The sequence below is a fragment of the Lynx canadensis genome, chromosome E3 (genome assembly GCF_007474595.2).
Source record: "Lynx canadensis isolate LIC74 chromosome E3, mLynCan4.pri.v2, whole genome shotgun sequence".
Lineage (NCBI taxonomy): Eukaryota > Metazoa > Chordata > Mammalia > Carnivora > Felidae > Lynx > Lynx canadensis.
This window is the reverse complement of record NC_044318.1, coordinates 2,268,751-2,292,048: the sequence shown is the minus strand read 5'-3', so window position 1 is coordinate 2,292,048 and position 23,298 is coordinate 2,268,751. Positions and strand designations below refer to the sequence as shown.

Here is a 23,298-nt window from a genome sequence, read left to right as displayed (position 1 = left end):
GAGAGAGAGAGAGAGAGAGAGAAAGAGACTCTTTTTTTTTTTTTTTTCTGGATCAGACATGATGTGGTTTAATACTACACAGGGGATACAGAGGGGAAAAAAAAAATCCTATGATTGAAGCCAAGGCTTTAAAGAAGACACTTTCTTAGGTATTAGAGAAAGAGACTTAAGTAGGCTCCATGCTCCGCATGGTACCTGACTTAGGACTCGATCCCACGACCCTGGGATCATGACCTGAGCCAAAATCAAGAGCCAGACGCTCAACCAACTGAGCCACCCAGGGGCCCCAGAACAATGCAGAAATTGTTTTAAAACCACAAGATTAGTCTAAATTAAACAACATATCTTGATTTTTTTTTTAAGGCATAACTTTGATCCAGCGTCCATTACCTTTTATAAATTACGCTCTGTACGTGTATCTTTTTTATTTTTATTTTTTTTTTAAATTTTTTTTTTCAACGTTTTTTTTTATTTATTTTTGGGACAGAGAGAGACAGAGCATGAACGGGGGAGGGGCAGAGAGAGAGGGAGACACAGAATCGGAAACAGGCTCCAGGCTCTGAGCCATCAGCCCAGAGCCCGACGCGGGGCTCGAACCCACGGACCGTGAGATCGTGACCTGGCTGAAGTCGGACGCTTAACCGACTGCGCCACCCAGGCGCCCCTGTACGTGTATCTTTTTTAAAGAGAGCATATGTCTGAATTCGACTTTTGATCCAATGTGAATCTCTTTTGCTTTAATAAGAAACTTTATCCCATTTGTCATTGTCGCTCTTATAATAACTATAGTATTTCTTTTGACACCTCACGTCTCCTCTTTTTAATGCTTTCTGGCCGTTTTCTTTGTTTTATGTATTTTGCCATGTGGTCTGGGTTTTCTTGCCTACCTTTATCCAAAGTGCCCCAATTTGGGTAATTTAGAAGCTAAATCTTCATTTATCCACATGGTGGATTATAATTTAGCCATCAGATGCAAGTTAGCAAATTGGAACACCAGATCTCCATGGCAGCACGGAGGAAAATTTAACACGGTAGGATGGGCCTAAGAGGACGTTCTCCATCTTTTACAACAACTGTTTTCAACTATTTGCGGAGTTGTAATGTTTTTAAGTTTATAAAATACTTTAATTAGGAGACGAATCCCACTTCCCTGACGAAATTAACCACACCCGCGTCCAGTACTTGCGGCCCCAGGAACGGAAGGCCGTCAAGGCTCTCCCGGATGGTGCAGCTTCAGTGCCCGATGCCCGCAAAGTTTCCGCAAATACCACCTGAGGTTGCCCCAAGTGCGCGTCCCTGGCTGTGCTCTCATCTTCTGTCGAGTCTCAGCCCCACCGCCCGCTCCGCAGCCACCTTCCTTCCGCTTAGCGTGTGCGGAGGGACCGGACACGCACCTGTGTGCAGAAGAGGACGGTCATGAAAGAAACGGCGAGGAGGGCCGAGACGAAGGACACGATGAACCAGGCAGCCCAGTGTTGCCAGTTGTCCACTCCCATCATGCACATGTACTCCTAGAGAAAGCAGAGGAGCCCGGCGTCCCACCACTGCCAGCGCCACGCACCCACCGCGGCCTCGCAGGTGGCCTCGCTCAGACGGTGCTGAGTGCACGAGACGGAGCAAACCGTGCATGGCCGGTGAGGCCACGCAAGGTCTGGGGAGCCTCCGGCAGGCGATTTCTATATACAGTCATAAGAAGCAATCGAAGGAGAAGAAAATTAAAGTGAGGAGGCAGAGGGTCTCTACCGAGAGCAAAAGGTGAGGAGACAGGTAACGGGAGAGCGTAGGCAGGCAGAGAGACTCTCGGGGCAGCCTGTGTTGGGTTGGGCTCCCGGCTGCAGCCACGAGAGAGCGACTCATCCTGGGCGGACAGCCTCTCCTGTGCGCTCATCAGGGGTCGGTCCGCAGGCATCTCCTGAACAGCTGCCGTGGGCGAGTCCAAAAGCAAGGACTCACGTGGTCACAGCAGACGGCGTCGCCTACGTTGTAAGCAGGTCAAATGACGAACCACCGTCCGACATCCGCCGTCCATCCCTCAGGGGGAGGTCCCTCTAACACCCATGCAGCCTCGTCCCTGCCGCGGCCTCATCCCCACCCGGGTCATTTTTCATGGGTGCTTGTACACGTCCCCGCCCCGGGAGAGGCTCGCACCCCACGCCGGGGAGGGGGGGGTTACCTTCAGTTTTTTCTCCTTCTCCAGGGCAATGGAATTGATGATGATGAGCTCGATGCAGATGAAGCTGAGCATGAGCAGAAGAGGGAACTCGTTCTGAAGGGTCACCAGGAGCCTGTCCTGGATGTGGGCTCCGTGGGGGAACCTCTTCACAAGCACACTCAGGCCCTCAAACATCTCGGTTGTCCCGTTGTGGGCGTGGTAGTGCATGATGGCCTTGTCCAGCGCATGCTGGATGGCCAGGAAGCCTTCGTTGCTGTATCCTGCGTGAGAGGACAGCGGACACCCGAGCATAAGAGACTCGGAAGACTGGAGGTGCAGAACACCCGCTGAGTGAGGCGGGTCGTGGCTAACGATTCCTGGAGACGATCGGGTGGGAGCGGGCCGGGCTCCCTGGAGTCCACGTGCCGCCACGGGGAAGAAGGAGCAGCGTCCCCAGGGGCCCCCTGTGGCTGTGATGGTGTCTTTTATCAGAAAACAGGGCAAAGGCATCCTGAGCCCACAAAACAAGGGGTGTCCATTGCCACGCTCTTGCACGGTGGGGCCGCATCCTCTCCCCTAAGTGCTCGGGCTTCAGGGAGAGGGTGCTTGCTCTGCACTTCCGGTCACCAGGACACACGAAATGGTTAAATGCAAAGGACTTGGGAGACACGCGCCCCCTCACCTACTGGGACCTCTGTCTGAGCTGTCACTGCTGTGGTCCGAGGGTTATGGTCGTTGAATTTTGCTGCCAAGCCTCAAAGCCAAACTTTACCACCGGCAACGTTTATTTTCATACAGTGTAGTCGGTGGGCGAAGGTCAGCTTTTGGGAAAAATAGGTGGGAGGGCAGAGATCCCCGGTGTGGGGATCTCGTAAGAGTTAAAGGCCCCACCTCCCAGCAGGGGTTACCGGCCCTCCACATGGGCAGAGCCAGCGTGGGGTACCCAGCAGTAAAGGGGAGGTGACCACGGTCTCCCGATGGCCTTGACCTACACAGACCCCTGGATCTGTCAGCACGAAAAAGGGAGGAACAAATTGCTGATAATAAAATTCCGGGAACCATCACGGAGTCTTCACGGCATATTGGAGCGTTTCCACTGCAGAACCGTTGGCATCCTTTCTAGAATCGCATGGAATGATAAGCCCTCGGGTTTACATTCCCACTCGCTGGGCTTGCGGGCCCAAAGTTCACGACAGTTGCGTGGCCATCCTCCGGGGAGGTGCACGCTGTCTGCTCGATTTCCTGAGAGCTGTCCGCTCCCTACCAGGGAGGTCTCCCCGAACCCCGCACAAAGAGGGAGACCCCAGGTCTACAGTGACGTGGAGGCCAGGCCTCCGAGCTGCCCCACGGCTTCTCCCCTGGCCTGCAGAGAGCTGAAGACCGTCAGGTATATAAGCAAACGTGAGTACGTGCGGAGACAAAAAGAAGGGACGCGCCCTCCTTGTTCCCGTAAAATGCCCCCCCTCCTCCCTCAAACAGCTCAGTGTCACAGCCTTACTGCTCTTTAACTTCCTCTAGAATGAAAGCGTTTTACTCAGTGATACGTTTCTAAACGTTACTCCTTCAGCCTCTTTTGAGCTGCTAGCTTAGCAAGGGTTCAGACGGCAGTGACAGCGCGAGAGGCACGTGCGTGTGGGCGAGACCTGATCGTTGGGGCTTCCTCACCAGGGAGTCCGCCGTCCGAATGCCCTAAGGCCCGGGGCTCTTGGCTTGGGTTGGGAGGGTAGAGGAAGGATGTGCCCCAGCTGTCCACATAATCTTGTTTGGAGGTCAGCTGCGCGATTAAGGAGTTCCTCTGCGTGTAGCTGAAGCGCAGGCGGTACTTAACCTGCAGGGGATAAAGAGAGGACGACCTGGGTCACGGGGTCCCCACGCTCAGCCAGGACTCGTGTCTGCCGCCAGCTGTGATTGGAGGGAAGGCCGATCCCTCCCTCCCCTGCGAGGAGCACTCAGCGGTCTGCCCAGGAGAGCCCCCTTCAGGAAGGTGGTTCCGAGCGCGGACACTGGAGCCGGGCCACCAGGACCCAAACCCCAGACCTCTCACCGAATGGCGGTGGCGGTTCAGGCGGGTGGCTTGACCTTCTTGCCTCGGTTTTCTCATCCGTACAACGCGGATGAGGTTAACAGCACTTGCCCCAGAGGCACTGTAGGATCAAGTCAGATGGTCCCTGGGCTGTGCCTGGCAATTGTTAGTGCTCGAAAAGCGTCGCTGGTTGTTTATCAACGTGTCTGTCTCCAGCTGCCAACACCCCCATGCAAGTTCTAGCCATTAATCATCAGGCGGCACAGGACGACACCAAAGCTACACACGAGCGGCTTCCCCGCCCCCGACGGGAGCCACTGCCTTGTCCTCAGACAGACAGGCCTACCACATGGAGCCCATGTGATTAGTGTGGTGGTCTGATGACAACCACAACCAGTCCTTCTGGAAAGTGCCTCCGTCCCCGGCTCGGTTCTGGGCACAAACTCCTTTGATGCCCGCAACAGCTGAGTTAGGAACTGCTAGTACTCCCGCTACACCGGTAGGGAAACTGAGGCCCGGAAATGTCGGCGCCCCACCCACGGCTAGAGAGCCAGTGGTTGCCAAGCCGGAATCCAGTCTGCCATCCAGCAGCTGGAATTCGTGGTCCCCTTCTCTCAGCCCGAGGTCTCCCTGGGCAGGCCTCTCTTGCGAGGAACCCGAACACTGGGAGGTGCCCCGGGGCCAGGTTGGAGACAGTGAAACCGGGAGCATTTTCTCACCTCCTCCGGAAGAAAGGCAGCCAGGTGGCAAAGCAGACACAGGGAGACAGGGGGCAGCCCAGGTGGCGAGACTCCCTAATGGGCCCACGCGCGAGCCTGGGAGGCATGGTGAGGCCGTTCCGGGACCGGATGGCCCTTACCTTCAGCGGCAGGGGTTGCTTGCTGTCATTGAAGGTGTGATCGAAGACAATTCCAGCCAACACGAAGAAGGCTTTGGGATCCTGGAGTATGTAATTTTCAAACAAAGGCACTGAAGAATGGCCTAGGACTGTGGAGAGAAAAGTCCCGTGAGCAAGCAGGCTGCCCCCCCCATCCCCGCCTCCCTGAGCCGGTGCCGGAGGGGCCGCAAGACCCCCCCCACACACCTTCCTCCATCATTCTGCGAACACATGAGCACATTCGATGGCCGGGAGCCACGCGAGGCGGTGACAACGGTCTGAATGCCCGCCATCTCTCGTCCCAGGCCCTCCAGCTGGGCGGCGCTGAGGGCCACAGGAGGTGGAACTCGCCCTTGGCCATGTTGATGGGGAGCCGTCCGTAGCTCGTCTGCGTGGCTATGGCAACCGAAACGGGAGACAGAATCACAGACGAACGTAGCTGTTCTGATGAGAAAAATAATTGCTCCGGTCCCCGGCCCTCGCGTGTGGCGAGGCTGTCATCCGGGATCCTCCTCAAAAGTAATTCTTGCTCAGAACGTGGAAGGCATCACCGCATCATTCCGCCTCCTCGCCGCCAGCCGGCTGTCTTCTCTGAGAGCTCATTGGCTTCTGCGCCTTTATCTCCGCGCAGGAGAAGTCACTAGCGCACGTCCACGGTTGTCCCTTTCTGCTGTCCTCTTAGGAAGCGGTGAGACTGCGCGCCTCGCAGACACAGCCGCTCTTGCGGGAACCTTTTGTGAACTGCTCTGTCCCCTCCCCTCTGTGTGTCCAGTTGCTTCCTTTTAGAAACCCTCGTGGGTGGGCGGGACGCAGTCGCTCTCGCTTCCCCTTTTCTTCATCCTGTTGCTGGACATTGTCATGCGCCTCCCAGACCTTGTCTCCCAGCCATCACACGCGTCCACTCGGTCGTTTCCCTGGGGGCGATTTCACTGATCTAAATTTCCAAGTCCGCTTCCTGTTCCTTTGACCACATCTCCGTGCCATGGGAGTCCAGTTTTGTTTTGGCGTGGCAGCATTTTCTCAAACGTCTCTGAGAATATGGAGTTTTTTCAAATGAACCGACTCATGATAAAAATCTCCAATGATGCTGGAGGTTATGTGGCATGTCGAAAGGCTCCTCGATGAGACTGAACTTTAACTTTTCATCAGAACAAAACCCATTCTTGGCAGGGGGGGGGGGTTGGGGGGTGGGGGGAGGGAACCAAAATGAATCACTTGGTCCACAAGATTTGAGACTGAATCCAGTCTCCAACTGTGTGATAGAGATGGAAATCCTTTCTTTTCCTGGTTCAGCATTGCTCCTGCTCCCCCGATGTCCTCAGCCCCTTCGGTGGTAGTGGGGGGGGGGAGGTCACTACTTTTAGCTGCAGCTGAGTTTTACGTTATTTTATTTTCATTTCTAGTTCTGTTGAGTCCTCTTCTTTTTTCAGATCGGCTGGGTAAGTCTGCATCGTGACATATCTGGGGAATAGGATTATGAGTGAATCTTCCTATTTTCCTCTATATAGTTTGTTTCCTTAGCCATATTCATGTTTCTTTTTAAACACACACATGTACATAAACATTTGGCTAAATTGAGGAAAATAGCATACATACAGGAAGGTGTACAAAACACAAACGTTCGTTCTAATGAGCGGTTATAAAGTTGACAGCGAAGTCATTACCTCTTGGGTCAAGAAACAAAATTTGTACCCTAGATTTGTTTGTTTGTTTAGATAGTTTCTTACTATCAGTTTGGTTCTTCATTGCTTTCAAGAACATAGTTTTAATATTTGTCCAGCGTATGTTTTTCAACAGGCCAACATAACCCAGTCTGCCCTGTTAGCAGAAACAAATAGCAGTAATCTCTTTCCCAGAAATTTCCGGGAAACATCCCAGTGTTTCCTTGGCTCTGGCTGAGTTAGGTGTCATCCCTGGACAAGTCACGGTAGCAAGGGGACCACGAAGTGCAGAGTGGTGTAGCCACGGGAGTCATCCTGCGCCCAAGGAGGAGGCACCAAGGGCTGACGGCAGGAGAGGGGTCCAGCCCCCCAGGGAAAGAACATGCTGTGAGGATCATCAAAAGGGAAAACACGTCTGTCACGGTTTGGAGAGCTCCTCAAACCACTGCCCTTCCTTCCAGGGTGTAGGATTTACTTAGGGGAATGGCCCCAAAGAGCAAAATCTAATTTTTATTTCTTATCCTATTATGTGATTTGAAAATGTCATTGCAAACAATTCTGGTGTTCATCGTTCTTATTCTTTTATTGAAATTTTAAGGTTTATTTTTTGTGTTTTTCTTTTTTTAACGTTTAAATTCCAGAAAAATACATTCTAAACTTCTAGCAAAGAATTCTGCGAAGTGGCATTTGGGGTGAGAACTTGTTGCATCCACACGACTCCTGAAACAGAATGCTACAGGCACCAGTGACAGTCACAACAAAGTTTATTACAATGAGAGGCAAGGCCGACCGATCGGGACCAACACTCTTGACAAGAGTGCGGCCCCGAACAGCCGGGGTACAGAGTTTTTATAACCGATCGCGTCGTTTTAGCATCACCTGGGAACAGAACAAAGAAACAGGTTCCAGATGAGTTAGAAACAGTCGTCTAATGAGGTGTTTACTTTAGACTTTCTGCCTCTAAGTTGCAACCAGTGGATCTCCTTGACCCTGCCTCTGACGCTCTTTTCTTTGAACTTTTGTTTCCTTAATTGGTGAAGCCTAATTTACAAGGGTATGAGGCGTAGTTTACCAGAGCAAAGCAAGGGTGTTATCTCTTAACCTTCAGTGTCAACACAAAGCTGTTATTTTTCAAGCTAAGCATTAGCCCTACACTACAATTTAACTCTTACAAACTTGACTTTTCACTCTAAACCTTATATTATTTCACGTGCAGTTATGTAATAAGGAGAGAGGGAGGAGCGGAAGGCAGACGGCCGTCTGTCCCGGGGACGGTCGCAGAGCGCGCAGAGAGAAGCGTGGCGGCGGAAGCGGCCGGAGGCGGAAGCAGTGGCAGGTCCCGGAACCGCGGGACTCAGCCCCCGAGACTCCCGCAGGCGGAGGCCTGAAGTGTCCCCGGCATAGCGCGCACGCGCAGAAGGAAGCCTGGAAGGAAAGCCCTGGAACCGGCGACGCCAAGGACAGAGTATAAACAGCGATGAGGTTAAGAAGTGAGTCGGGGGTAGTGAAACAGAATTGACGCCTCGAGACACCCCATACGAGGAGGGAGACGTTGCCCGAGGTAGGATCTTAAGGGAAGACAGAAGAGAAATGCTTTCTTCTCCGTGGAGGCGACCGAAGGGGTCCCAGGGAGTGAGGTGGGGATCCAGGCCGGATGCAAAGGCCGAATGTTTAGGGAGTCGGAGGGCTGCTCACGGACAGGAGCCCAAGGCCCCAGGTTCATCTCCGTCTCCCTGCGAGACCCGGAGAACAGCCAGAGGAAGAGACAGATCGCGCCAGGCAACTTCTCTTCAAACCCCTGCCACGCGGGCGGCCTCGCGCACATGGAGGAAAACCCAAGACTTGGGGGAGGCGTGCGAGTCTCCTGCAGACACTCCAGCCTCGCTCAGACCACTCCCCACCCCCCACCCCCCGCTTCCTTCAGCCTCGTCCACTGCGGCCACGCCCCACCCCCAGCCCCGCCGCGGCCCCCACCTGCCCCCCCCCCCGCCCGAGTCCCGAGGCCGCCGCCATCCTACTTCGCAAGCCGTGTCCTTCACCTGCACCGCCGTATCATCTCCAGCCTCCCAAGAGGAGCTTTCTCTGTTGTGTTTTGTTTCCAATCTCGTACTAGTAGAATTAGAATGGTATTTTAGGTTGCCAGGCAAGCGCAAAGCCCCAAAACAGCGGCGCCCACGCGTGTTGCCACTGAGGGCCTTTAAAAGAGTTGTCTGCGTTGAGTGGCACTCAGAGCTGGGAGAGGAGAGCCCTTCCTTTTCACTCGGTACCTTATGTATTATTAGAACACCTTTACAAAAGCATATATTACAATTATGGCAATTTTGGAACATGACTCCACATCTTGTGGATTCCGCGTTTTGAAAAACCATATCTACCTAACTCCATTAACGAACACATTTATTCATTCAGTAAATATGTATTGAGCAGCGAGTGTATGCCAGGCATGAAGGAGGCCCAGTGATGAAGAAAACGGACAAGGCCCTCTGCCCTCAGGGAGGTGGAGCCCGGCAGGCTTGTCAACCGCAGACTTGACACAGAAAGCCCAAAGTGGCGGTGTGATGAACCGTGAATCCGAGATCTCTGACCGTAGCCAAAGGGGCGCAGAGAGAGATGAAGGCACAGCTGAGAAATCTAAATAAAGCCCGCTGGCAGCTTGCCCAGTGCCCCTGAAAGGAGCCTGGAGGCAGGGGTAGGGCCAGACCCTGGACTACTGGTGCAGTGGAAGCCACCAGAGGGGCAGAAGCACAAGGCTGGCCAGACCTTTCGGACCTTTGAGAGACCTTCTTGGCTGCATGCAGAGACTGGCTTAGAATGATCAAAATGAGAAGAGAGACGGACGACTAATTCAGAATCTCCCAAGTCGCCAGAACGTGGTTGACCTCGTGGGCGGCTTTCCCCCGGCTGTCACCTCCACAGACTTTTTAGGATTTGGAGACCCCAGATATGGAATCACGACTTTACGCACCCTCAGGAAACAGCCTCAAACTCTATAAAATGGCCCTCCCTCCCTCCCTGTCCTTACCCCATCTTTATGTCTCACCTTCAAACTCAACGTCAAAGGATTTCCCCACCGCTTCAGTGATAGCCTTCAACGTTTCGCTTTTGGAAGAGACATACACTAGTTGGTATCTGGTGTGAGTAGGAAAATAGAGGAAGTCTGGCAGTAAACTGACATTGATGGCCAGGTAGTTGACAGGAGGTATTTTCTTGGGCAAACTGTTTAAACGCAGGTACATGACGATCATGGAGAAGAGTAGCGGCATTAGGATTTCAAGCACTGTTACCAGAGTCTTCCGCTTCTAGAACAGAAAGGAAAGCAGCATGAGAACGCGAGTGTTAAGTCACCACACGGCAACGTTTCTTCCATTTAAGAAGCCCTTTCATTCTCCCCCACCCCCAGCCTCCCTGCACAACCCACAAAAAAGAAAAAAATAGAGAATGAACTAAATGGCTTCTCTTTCTGGACTTTTCCATGACATCAGCGGCGAGAAACCAGTAATGATGATGCAACCTTCAGTGATGACGGTTTGCGGAATTCCAGTGGGAACCTGGCTTATTTGTAGGAACGGGCCCCGTTTCAAGTACAGTTGTTGATTTTTTCTTTAATCAGTTATTAGATGCCAGCGTGACATAAACATTCAGTCCCCCCACCCCGGACATGCCCACGGCTCCAAGGACCACCTTACACACCTTCAAGATGAAATTCTTCCAAAGAAGAAGTTTTAAATTCCTGACCATTGTCACTTTCCCACCGGAAGGGGAGGGATCAGCACCAGCTGGGAAGCAAACGGGGCAACTGTCAGGCATCACACACACGTGCCCTCCTGTCCTTGAGGAGCTGTCTGCTCTCGGACTTTCAGAGCATCGTTTCTTCTTTTTTGCGGGCTCCCCCTCCTCTGCCCACCTCTGAACATCCCAGTGGGGCTCGGCTGACACTCCCCCGTGGGCAATCTCGCTTGGTCTTTGATGTTGAAATGCACGGACACACTGATGATTTCCACATTCCTGTCTACAGCCTGCACCTGCCGGGTCTCCTGCCCCAACCCCTCCCGTCCGAGCAGGAGCCCAGCTTCGTGAGGACAAGGTTGTGCGAAGGTCTCCCTGTCTCCTCTCATCTCCCGTTTTCCCCTGCCCCGCCGCGGGCCTGGCTGTGATCCAGAAGGGACAGAAGTGGCTTCTGCTCACAGCCCACGCACCTGCTGTTCGTCCGCCCAGGGCACGCCTCCCTCATGCGTCACTAAACTACTGAACGTGCTGTTTATTTACTTCTTGTTTGATCTGATTTCCCTCTGGAATGCATGCTCCATGAAAGCAGGGATTTTTTTTTGGGGGGGGGGGGGGGGGGGGGCTGTTTTTTGTTGTTTCACTACGGAGCCCCCAGACTCCAGAGCAGGGCCAGCGCGTGCTCACCACTCAGTAAACACGGGCCCGAGAATAAAGGCGTCAGAGGGCACACGGCTTATGTGAGGACATGGCTGTGACAGAGATGCTTGTGGAGAAGGGACGCTCTGCGGTGGCAGCACGAGCCTCCCCTTCTGCTCTCTGCTTCTCGCTATGTCACGTGCTTTAGCTTTTAGCTGCTGCCACCTCACGATCTTCATTTCCAGAAAAATGTTTTTCCGCTAGTGAAAGAACGGATGTGTTTTCCTCTGGTGAAAGCGTCTCTGACGTTGCCGATTAGAAACGAAGACACCGCGTTGTGAGCTCACTAAACGTCACTGGAGGTGAGCTTTAAAATGGCAGGTGGTGTGATTGAATTTCACCTTCATAGTAGAAAAAAAAAAAAACAAAAACAAAAACAAACGAGCGCAAGACAGGTTTAGAGTAGTCAGCCGTGGCTGCAGCCCATCTGGTCTGGCCAGCAACCCCAACCACCGGCATTAATTTCCTGCCCACGGCTCTGCCGCCTCCTGGGACTGGCTGGACTCGTCTCTAGGTCTTGTTATGGCCCGAATTGTGTCCCCTGCTGCCCCATTTGCTGTGTCTAAGTCCTAATCCCAGGATCTCAGACGGTGACAGTTTTTAGAGGCAGGGACTTGACCGAGGCGACCAAGGTAAAATGAAGCTGTCAGGGTGGCCTGTGTCCTCACAGAGGAGATGTGGACACACAGAGGCGGGGGGGGGGTGCGCGGGCACAGAGGACGCACGAGGGGTGGACAGCCCAGGAGAGGGAAGGAAGTGGCAGGAGGGAGCAACCTTGCCACCGCCTGGATCTTGGACATCTGAATCTCGAACGGTGGACAAATACATTTCTGTTGTCTCGGGCACCCGGCGTGTGGTGTTTTGTGAGTGCAGCCGGACTGGATGAAAACAGCTCTGCGCCACGGTCCGCTCCCAGCTGGATGCATGTTGCTCTAATGGCAAGAAGCCAAGCCAAGCCGCGCAAACGCATCAAAGCATCTTGTCGCACTCCCTTGTGAACCACCCCACCGGCCAGAGTGCATCACACGGCTGAGCCCAAGATCAACACAAGAGGGAAGGAAACCGTCTGCTCTGATGGGGGGGCACTGCTGACTCACCTGGTGAGGGGCATGGGTGTAAACTTTAATATGGAGGGAGAAAGAAGAATGGGGAAGAGCCACGTACCAAAACACCGAACTTACAGGGCTTCAGAGCTGGTGTCGGAATTTGCCAGCCTGAACAGCCACGCCATGTAGACGAGGAGGTGTTTTTGGCTCATTACTGGCCCAGCACAGATTCAAAGAAAAAACACCCAGAGACCATGAGAATGCATGGTTTTCTCCAACCACAGCTGCTGTTCGGTGGAATGGGACAGGAAAATAATTAGAGTAGATGGAGGTTTTCATACTGAGCACCTTTTCAAATTTGTGATAATACAGGTAGACTGTTCCTTTTATTTTTTTGTTTAAAAAGTTGTTTTAATGTTTATTTTGGCGGGGCACAGTGCAAGTGGGGGAGGGGCAGAGAGAGAGAATCCCAGACAGGCTCCGTGCTGCCCGCACCAAGCCCGATGTGGGCCTTGAACTCACAAAACCATGAGATCACGAACTGAGCTGAGATCAAGAGTTGGACGCTTAACTGACTGAGCAACCCAGGCACCCCTAGACTGTTCCTTTTAAAAGAAAGTTTACTTCGGTGCTACTGATTTACGACAAGTAGCAACTATGCACGGAAGGCACTGTATCTGGGCACGATGCCACCATCAAAAGATGAGTCAGTAATGGGGGCACCCAGCTGGCTCAGTCCGTGGAGCATGTGACTCTTGGTCTCAGGGTCTTGAGTTCAAACCCCATGTTGGATGTACAGATTACTTAATAAAAAAAAAATAAATTAAAAGATCAGTCAGTAATAGAACTCATCTTGTTGGAAATCAGTAGCTTAAAATAAGCCCTAGTAAGGGAAATAATGTGTGTACGAAGGAAAAGGTCACAGTACAAGGTGGAAACGAGAACCAAAAGCGGTACACTTAAGGGTAACCCAATTGATGGAACAGAACAAAATTCCAGAAAGAGGCCACAGATACATGGTCACTTGATCTTCCACAAAGCTGACGCTGCAGGACAAGGACGCACGGTCTTCCTGACACATGGCTCAGGGCCGACCAGCTATCGATATAGGAGACCATGTATCCTGACTCCTGTCTCCCACCACACACAAAGTACCAACTTCAGATGAAATACAGATCTAACTGTGAAGGGTGAAGCAATGAAGCTTTTAGGGGAAAAAATAGGAAAACATATTCGTGACCTTGTAGCGGGCAGAGATTTGTTAAACACGACTCTAAACCCCTAAACATAAAACTTGGGCAAACTGAGCTGCATCCAAATTAAGGATTTCAGTTCCAGAAAAGAGCCAGTAGGAGAGTAAGTGAAGCCAGAATGAGCAAAGGTATCTTCAAGTCGCTAAGAAAAAGACAGACTTCCCAACAGAAAAATAGGCTTGAGAGACTTGAGCAATCTCCAAAAGAAAATGCCCAAATGCCTGACGGGCGTAAGAAAAGTGCTCAACCTATCTGGTCTTCAGGAAACACATTTTAAAGCCACAGCGGCCACACTGAGACACATTTCTGCATGGGATGGTCACTGGAGGGCACTCTGGAAACGAGCACTTTTGCAGAGAAAAGGAGGCAGGCGAGTCAAAGGGGTCCAAGCCCTGGCCATTTCCACAGGCACAACACGACACAAACTCTGAACCATCCACCCCAAGCTCAGTTGTGAGGACGGTATGCAAACAGGTCCCAGAAAAGCAAGACAATCCATTTATGCTGTATTTAGGAAAACAAATTACCGGGATAGAAAAAGAAAAAAAAAGGGGGGGGGTTTAAAATTAGCAACAGAGCAACTGTTCACAACATCTATGAATGAGAGCGTCACTACTGGCCCTTTGAGCCAACAACCCCACGTCTAGGCATCTATTCTTCAGGTGCACCTGTGCACGTAGGAGCTGACGCCGTACAAGATTATTCGCTGCAGCATTGTTTATAATAGCGAAGGAGTGTAAACAGCCTGGTACCCACCACAGGGGATTAGTTTATAATACAAACGATTACACATCTGAACAATGAAGTGATACGTGATCGTAGGAAAAAATTAAGAGCTCAGGGTACTGGCTGTCTTCTGGGATCTGCGGGATAAATGTGAGAAAATAAGTTAGACCACCCAATCTGTGGTATTTGTTCTGCAAAATAGGTATTCTGCAGCCTGAGCTGAAGTAGAGAATAGTGTGTCCATCGAAGCGGGCTGTGTTTAAGGGGACGGGGAGCGTGCACAATCTCTACCTTCTCAGTTCTGCTGGGAGCCTAAAGCTGCTCTAAAAATAAAATCGATCTTTAAAGAACTGTTTTGACAGAACTATCAACAGGAAAATTCATAATCCTAAACCCCCCTTCATGATTAAATCAGACATTTCAAGTGTGCCTGGGTGGCTCAGTTGGTTAAGCCTCCAACTTTATTTCAGCTCAGGTCACAATCTCACAGTTTGTGGGTTTAAGCCCCACATTGGGCTGTGCACTGACAGCACGGAGCCTGCTTGGGATTCTCTTGTCTCCCCTCTCTCTCTGTCCTTCCCCTGCTTGTGTTCTCTCCCTCTCTCAAGAATAAATAAATAAACATAAAGAAAAAGAAAACTTAAAACTCACAGAAATCCATTAGGAATATGTGCGATTTTTTAATCACACAGTCCACGACTGGTTAACCTGGCTCATGGAACAAACTCTGTGCAGTTACACAGCTGGATGAGCATCTTATAGGTCATTGGCATCTTTGTCACCCATTGTTAGGGGTGTCAAGGGCACGTGTAATGCTTTAGCTTAATGGCTGGGCTGTTGATGACAGGGAGGAAGGACAGTACTCCTTTTCCTGAACACCTAGGAAAACCGAAGACACCAAATGAGTCCAATACAGGAAAGCTAGATGGAATCATATGCTCGTTTCATATACCGATACATTTAAAGGTATTTTTTAAATGCCACAGCTGAGAATCTGGCCAGAAAAGGATCATTGGTAGAGAGCACGAGACCATCTGTAGTCTGCAACAGCCTTTTTCTTTGAAAGAATTGTTTCTGTAATGTGTTTCCCGAACTCTCAATTTCTCAAGAGGGGCTCCTGGGTGGCTCAGTCGGTTAAGCATCCATCTTCAGCTCAGGTCATGATCTCACAGTTTGTGGGTTTCAGCCGCACATTGGGCTCTGTGCTGACAGCTTGGAGCCTGCTTCGGATTCTGTGTCTCCCTCCCTCTGTCCCTTCCCCACTCGTGCTCTGTCTCTGTCTCAAAAATGAAAAAATATTAAAAGCAATAAAAAGTAAAAGTTAAAAAAAATTTAAATTTCTTGGAAACAGATACTGTTTTATAGCAGCAATTTTGGATTAGAAAAGAGTAAAGAAGGGCCCATGTGTAAGCAAATAAAATCCCCAAACTAAATAATCCACTAACACACTGAGTCAACACAGGATGCATTAATCAAGAATAAAAAAGGAAAGGGGTGCCTGGCTGCTTCAGTCGGTAGAGCGTGCAACTCTCTGCTAATCACTTGTCCACCTGCCTGGGGTGGGTTGATTACCTAGGAAAATAGAAATCACCAAGTCAATCCAATACAGGAAGAGATTTTTTTTTTAAACCTCAATATATCTGCAGATAAACTGTGAAGAAACTGAGACAGTCGTCAAAGAGCCTGCAAAGCAGTACAAGTGCAAATAACTCAGATGGGTGGGTTGTTTTAAACGGCAAGGAACAGATTGTTCTGATGCTGTTTGAACTGATCCACGAACGTAAAGACAGAAAACTTCCCATATTTAGTAGCCAGGCTAGCATCACGGTGATACCAAACTCCGAGAAGGATGGCATTTGAAAGCAGCCAATCAACCAGCCAAGCCAAAAAACCTACAACTCATTCTCACCGAAGAAAAGAAGACCTACAAGCCCTCGATAACATATAGAATCCAGAAGTGCGTGGAAGGAATAATACCTTATGAGTAAATGGGAAGTTCACTGCAGAAATAGTAGAATGATTCACTATTTTCACTATCATGAGGTCTGTTGGTCTAATTCACTGTATTTATTGGTCAAAGGTTAAACTCATAATATTGTGTCAATAAATTCCAAAAAGGCATTTGATAAAATCCGTGTATTCCCGGATCTTTTTTCCTTAACCTTAGAAAAAGACTTGTCTGTAACATGCTAATACCATATATATCTCAAATCAAAGGCAAAGATACTTTTTGGTGACTACTAGAAGAAATTGCGGTTAAGCAAAACCAAGACTACAGTGCCAGCCGCAACATTATTTTCTAACCGTTCTGGAAATGCTAACAGAGAGCCATTGGGTCCAGTCCTGAGAGCTGTTACCCATATATGGGCATCTAGCCAAGGGGACAAGAACAGGGCTGAGGCCCAGTCTGCTCCAGTCACCCTGTGAACCTCACACAAGGCTGAGGCAACTGGCAGAAAGAGGGACCTTCACTAATTGGTCCACTCAGAGGGCTTCCTTTATCTAATTGTTCTGCGTAGTTGGGATGCCTTTAACTAACTGCAGGTACCTTTATCTAATTGGTGGGTGTCACCTCTTGGCAGTTTTTCAGCAGGCAGAGCATGCTGTATGACCTCTTGGTGGTCCTGTGCTACTATGGTCACATGATAGAATGAATCAAGAGGCATAAACATAGGTAAAGAGGAGACTAATCTATGATTATTTGCACACCATAAAATTGTATACGCAGGGCGGCACCTGGGTGGCTCGTCGGTTGAGCATCCGACTTCGGCTCAGGTCATGATCTCACAGTTCGTGGGTTCGAGCCCCACATCAGGCTCCGTGCTGACAGCTCAGAGCCCGGAGCCTGCTTCGGATTCTGTGTCTCCCTCTCTCTCTGCCCCTCCTCCACTCACACTCTGTCTCTCGCTCTCAAAAAATAAATTAAACATTTGAAAAATTTTTTAAAAATTGTATACACAGGGAACCCAAAAGAATGACTGAAAAACCGTAGGAAACAGTGAAAAGAAGGTTGAAGTGGCCAGTTACAAAATTAGTATTAAAAGAAAAGCGATAGCTTTCTTATAAACAAACCAGGTAGAAAAATATATTTGAGGAAAAGAGCATTTTTTCAATAGCAACACCAGAAGAAAACATGTAGGAAGAAATGTAATGAGAAATATGCCCATATGACCTATATGAAGAATACCTTTACAGAGAAAAATGTAGAACTCTTATCAAGAGACATAAGAAAAGGGTCAAGTAAATGGAGAGATAGATCTTGTCTTTGCATAGGAAGAGTCCATATGAAGATATAGTTCTCCTAAATAGTTCTACAAAGTTTACATAGTCCCAATAAAGATTTCGACAAGATTTTTAAAAAACTGATTCAGAAGTCCATATGAATCACAAAGGTGTGAAGTTAGGCAAGAAAATTCTGAAAGGGACAGATAATGACCAGGAACTATCCAAAAATTCAATTTATTGTTATATAACTTCATTAATTAAAAAATACCAGACTAGGATAGTAACAGCTCAATAAAAAAAAAAGAAGAATCTATATATATCCACCAAAGTATACATGGGAATTTAGTATGTGATAAAACATTTCAAATTAACTGAAGAAATATCAATGACAGCATTGATGCCTGTTTGTTTAACAACGTAGGTGAAATCAGTTCTTTGAAAGACATAACCTACCAAAACTCATTCGAGAAGAAATAGGTAACCTGAATAGTTCTATTTCTACTAAAGAAATTATATTCCTAGTTACAAACATTCTAAGAAACAAAATCCAGAATCAGTTGGTTTTACTGGCAAATTCTAACAAACATTTAAGGAAGAAACAGTATTAATTCTATACAATCTCTTCCAGGACTTGGAAAAAGTGAGACTACTTCCCAACTCATTTTATGATGTCAGCATTACCTTGATACCAAATCCAGACAAAAATATTATAAGGGTGACATATAACTAAAAACATAATAAGGCAAAAAGAAAAGTCTTTACTCTCGGATGTCATGATATTCCCAAGAAGTCTACAAAAATTTTTTACAACTAATAAGTATGTTTAGCAAGGTCCTAGGGGACAAGGTCAGCATACAAAAATTGATCGTATTTCTATATACTAGTAAAGAACACATGGAAACCCAAAGTTTTTTCAAGGTACTATTTGTGATAATGACAATACTGATGAAATGAAATACTTAGGAATAAATCAAGCAAAATATGTGCAGAATCTAGATGAAAGAACACTAATGAAAGATTTTGTTGTTGTTGTTGTTGTTTTAAGAAATAAATGGAAAGGCATACCATATTCATGGACTAGAGAAGTCTGTATTGTTAAGACATCACTTCTACTCACACTGAATTTTAGATTTAGTGCCATCTGAATCAAAATCTCTCCACTATAGTTTGTAGGCACCAACAAGCTGACTTTAAAATTCATATGAAATGAAAAAAAAATCATATGAAATGGCAAAGGGAATAAAATAGTCAAAATCATTTTGAAAGAGGTACAAAATTGGACACATACTACCTCATTAAAGCTACACTAATCATGACAATATCAGCTGAAGCACAGGCAAGCCAACTATGGCCCATGGGCCAAATCCAACCCACTACAGCCCAGCCTACAAAGTTAAGATTGGTTTTGACCCCTTTTAATGGTTGGAAGATCTACCCTCAACCACTGTTACTGAACAATGAATAGCTTTGAAGTTAGCTTTTACAGCGCTCATGTGTGAAGCTTACACTGCAGTACAGTCATTTAGATGACAGCCAACATTGTTTGAATCACAAGTAATCGCAAACCATTGTAAGCACTTCGCATGCTATCAAAAGATAAAACAAGAAATGAAATCTTCATTCCCACACAAATTCACAGCAGATATATCTTCCAAGCTCAGACTACAGTTCCAGCAGCATTTTTTTCCACATTTTTACTCGATGTGTAAGTACAAAGGAAATTTTCATATTTCAGAATCCATTTAACTGTGCGTTTGAGGAGTTTCTACCTCACCTTCAAATGGTGGCAATTAATCTATAATGTAATGACATGCTAAAAGGCAAATATCAAGAGAGGAATCTAACCGAATTCTATAAATGCCATTCAAGCCATGAATACACTCCCTTGAAATCATATTCATGGTGAAACACACAAAATCTTATTACAAGTCAGTTTTAACAGACGAAGGTTTACAATAAATTTTGATGGTAGGGGATGCTGCCTTTGAACCCCAGCAATATGTTATCCCATAAAAAAAAAAGAACTTCATTTTTCTCATTAGTAGATACATATTGCAAAAAATATACATTTTCAATTATACAAATGTCACTAATAAAATTTTTGTGGAAACTTGTGTCTTATATAACAAGTATCTGTATGATGTCCTGAATGTTGCCTCTTGGCACGCAGAGACTAAAAAATGTAATACTAGGCGCTTTACAGAAAAAACACACAAAATCCTGGACTGAAAGAATAAAGATACACAGATCAATGGAACAGAAGAGTCCAAAAATAGATCTTCACACATGTGGTCAATTTTCCACAAAAGGGCAGATCAGTGGAAAAGGAAGTGTCTTTTTCACGGATGGTGGTGGAACAGCTGGAATCCACGTATGGGGGGGGCGGGAGTAAACCTCCACTTTGGTCGGTACTTCAATCCATTATACAAAATGAATTCAAAATAGAGCACTGGGGGGTACCTGGGAGGCTCAGTCGGTTAAGCATCTGACTCTTGATTTCAGCTCCAGCCTTGATCTCAGGGTCGTGAGTTCAAAGCCCTGCATTAGTCTCCAGGCTGGGCTTGGAGCCTACTTAAAAAAAAAATAGGGCATTGACCTAATTGCAAAGCCTAAAACCCTAAAACTTCTAACACACACACACACACACACACACACACACACACACACACACACACAAGAATGTCTCCCATGACCTCAGATTAAACAAAGATTCCTGAGATATGACACCAAAAGCATAAAAGAAAATTTGAAAAATTGGACTTCATCAAAATTGAAACCTTTTTCTCTGCAAAAGATTAACAGAGTAAAGAAACAAGGCACAGATTGGGAGAAAATATTTGTAAATTGCTGATCTGACAAAGGAGCTGCATGCAGAGTATATAAAACTCTCAAAACTCAACAGTAAGAAAATTAACCCAATTTTTAAAGATGTTCAAAAAGGAGATATATATATATATATATATATATATATATATATATGGCAAATCAGCCCATGAAAAGATGCTCAGCATTATCAGTCATTAGGAAAAGCAAACTCAAACCACAATAAAATACTACTACATAGCTACTAGAATGGCTAAAAAAAATTTTTAAGAGGTGGCAAAGTTACAGAGCGACTAGACTTCTTATATACCGCCAGGGGTGATGCAAAATGGCACAGTCACATGGGAAAATATTTTGGCAGTCTCTTGTGGTTTCTTTTAAAGCTAAACACACACTTCCATACAATTCAACAATCCTATTTCTAAGGTTTTACCTAAGTAAAATTAATGTTTATTTTCAAACACACAAAAAACGTTTTTTTTTTTTTACCCAAGAACCTATATACAAATTATCAATAGAAGGCTTTACTCAAAAGCTCCCCCAAACTAGGAAGTGGATCCTCACTAAGTGCCAAACACTTTTTGAAGTATTCTGTGTGTTTTCGTGCTGTGAATGCTTATGACAATCCTAGGAAGTGAGTACTGCGTGATCCCCATTTTACACAAGGGAACCAAGGTACAGGGAGGTTACGTCAGGCATTAAGAGCTGGGATTTAAGGCTGCGTGGCCACAGTCCATAACCATATATTAACCACTACAATATTAATTCCTCTCCATCACAGAACGAAGGAGTATGTGTATAACCCTTGGTCTAGAGTGAATCCTATGGAAACAATCGGAGAAATCCTATTCTAAAAATTCTGCATTGAATACCACCAACTTAGGTACTGCTGTACAAGAAAGTACATATATAAGCATATATAGTTACAGTTAGGCAGGGAGATAGTGTTTGTACCTCTGCAAAAGAAATAGCTGCTGACGTATTGGTTTCATTTTTAAGATGCATTAGTGTAAGTATATACACGTGCCAGCCGACTTTTGCAATGACAAGGTTTAGTGCCTTTTGTAAAGCCATAGCTTTGCTTATGAGTGTCACCATGGGCTTTAACTTTTGCCATCAATCTTGACAAATGTCTGAGCCACAGGACTCCCAAGGAGAATTCCATGCAATTCTTGGCATGCTTTCACGCTATATGAATGTAATTTACATACCAGAGACTGTTAAAGAGTCCCGGAACCTGACTGCCTGGCTCCTGGTCTCACCTCTACTGTGTGACTCTGAACAAATTACGACCCTTATCTGGACCTCCGCTTGGAATAGGACACCGAATGGAGCATCTAGGCTTAGTGGGCCTCGAGCAGAGATGTGATTGTTGACAAATACCAGAAGGGTCCAGCCCTCTGCGCACAGTTGTTCGTGACCAAGTGCCCAGAGCCTGGAATCTTCCCACAGAACATCTTCCTTTGCCATTGACCTTCATACCCTCTCAGTTCATGATTACAATGGCTGATAATAGTTACCACTCGAGCACCCTAACAGGATTAAGAACAAAAGTATAAGTTAGTACTCCGCATGTGTCCTTCTTGGTCTGCATGTTCCCTCTTCCTGTACCCCCACCTTCCCTTCTGTCTGAGGGAAGTCTGAGTCAGCCGGCTCTGATCCCGGATTTGGTTATGCAGAACGCTTTCAGGTTTAGAAAGGGATGGAAAAAAAATTGCAAGGTGTAACCAATATAACTTAGAAATGGCAAGGATTGGTTCTTGAAAGAAAGATTGAATGAGGAAGAGGCTAGTCAGCCAGGCTTGTGGAGTCTCCCGGCAGACACTTGGGTTGGGAGGGAGGGGGTGATGGGGAGAGAGGGTCTTTAAGATGCTTGCGACCCATTAATGATCCCACACACGCACACACCTCTCTTATAATTGCATTCAGTTCTTTTGTTTTGTTTTTGTTTGGGGGTGGTTTTTTGGTTTGGTTGGTTGATGTGGTTTTTCTTGTTTTTGTTATGGGGGTTTTGTATGCTCATTATAGAGACCAGCCTGTGTGAGTCTCTAGCTATACCCACGTGGCACTATCATTTCTTTCACACGTGTGCGGCAGGCATTGTGATGAGCATTTATGCGTTTTCTCATTTGACCCTAAAACAAAATACTTTTGAGTTCGGAATGGCTAGTATCATCGCTTTGATTTTAGGGAGAGGAGATGGAGGTTCTGAAAGGTCAAATGACGTGCCCGCACTTAGTTAAAGGGCCAGGGCCAGATGTGAAGCCAGGTCTTCTCACTCTTTCATTCAGCAACTATTTACCAAGTGCCGCCTCTGTGCCAGGCATTCTGGGACTCTGAGATGTAGCCATGAAGTAGACAAAGTCCCTTGTCTCTTGGAGCCCACGTTGTAGCGAGGGAGACAGAGGGAAGGAAAGCCAACAAATGAGTAAGTAAACAGCACCACTTCAGATGGTAAAAGACAAGGGGCCCCGCAATCACTAATCCTCGGGAGTCTTTGGGTGGCTGGGGCAGAAGCCTCCAGACTGGGGTCATTACTTTACGGTTCTGTCGGCCGCGTCCCGGTCGCGGAGATGCGCTGGGAGCGGCCGGAGCCGGGCTGGCAGCAGGCGGCGCCCCAGGTGCGCCCCCCGGACCGCTGCGGGGAAGCCCCGCCGGGCAGCTGAGCTGCAGGTGCGCCTCTGACGCCGAGGATCCGGAGTCGTAGGCCCCTGGCAGCGCTCAGTCCGGGCACTGGAGACCCGAACGGGCCGGCCCGCAGCGACTGTTGGCCCCGCGCCTCCCTGCCCCGCGCACGAGACTCAGGCCCTAGCCCCTCGCCCAGTCCTGCCCCGCCCCTGCCACGCGACCTCACCGCCCCCCAGGGGATCCCTGGGCAGCCTCAGGACCTGTCTGCACCAGGTGACTCTGCCCCTGCCTTGGGACACTCCCATCCATGGTCGACCCCAACGCAACCTCAGGACCCTCTCAGCTCCAGATGCCCCCAGGCTGACCCGTATCCCTCCTGTCCGAGGGACCCTCCCGTCGGAGGTGACCCGGACCCTGTCAAAGGCTCAAAACAGCCAAAGTAAAACCAACGAATCGCCGAAG

At 48.1% G+C, this 23,298-nt stretch overlaps 1 protein-coding gene across 1 annotated transcript in view; it reads right to left on the bottom strand.

Moving 5' to 3' along the window:
- Positions 1 to 10,451, bottom strand: part of LOC115504521 (ATP-binding cassette sub-family A member 17-like) — a 76,439-nt gene extending 65,988 nt beyond the window's left edge. Inside the window, exons 1-6 of the mRNA XM_032591666.1 lie at positions 10,404 to 10,451; positions 9,754 to 10,012; positions 5,035 to 5,162; positions 3,818 to 3,980; positions 2,174 to 2,433; positions 1,395 to 1,511 (exon numbers count right to left, since the gene is read on the bottom strand). Of these exons, the coding sequence (XP_032447557.1) occupies positions 1,395 to 1,511; positions 2,174 to 2,433; positions 3,818 to 3,980; positions 5,035 to 5,162; positions 9,754 to 10,012; positions 10,404 to 10,451 (975 nt within the window). The remainder of the gene's footprint in view (positions 1 to 1,394; positions 1,512 to 2,173; positions 2,434 to 3,817; positions 3,981 to 5,034; positions 5,163 to 9,753; positions 10,013 to 10,403) is intronic.
- Between the last annotated feature and the right edge of the window lie 12,847 nt (positions 10,452 to 23,298).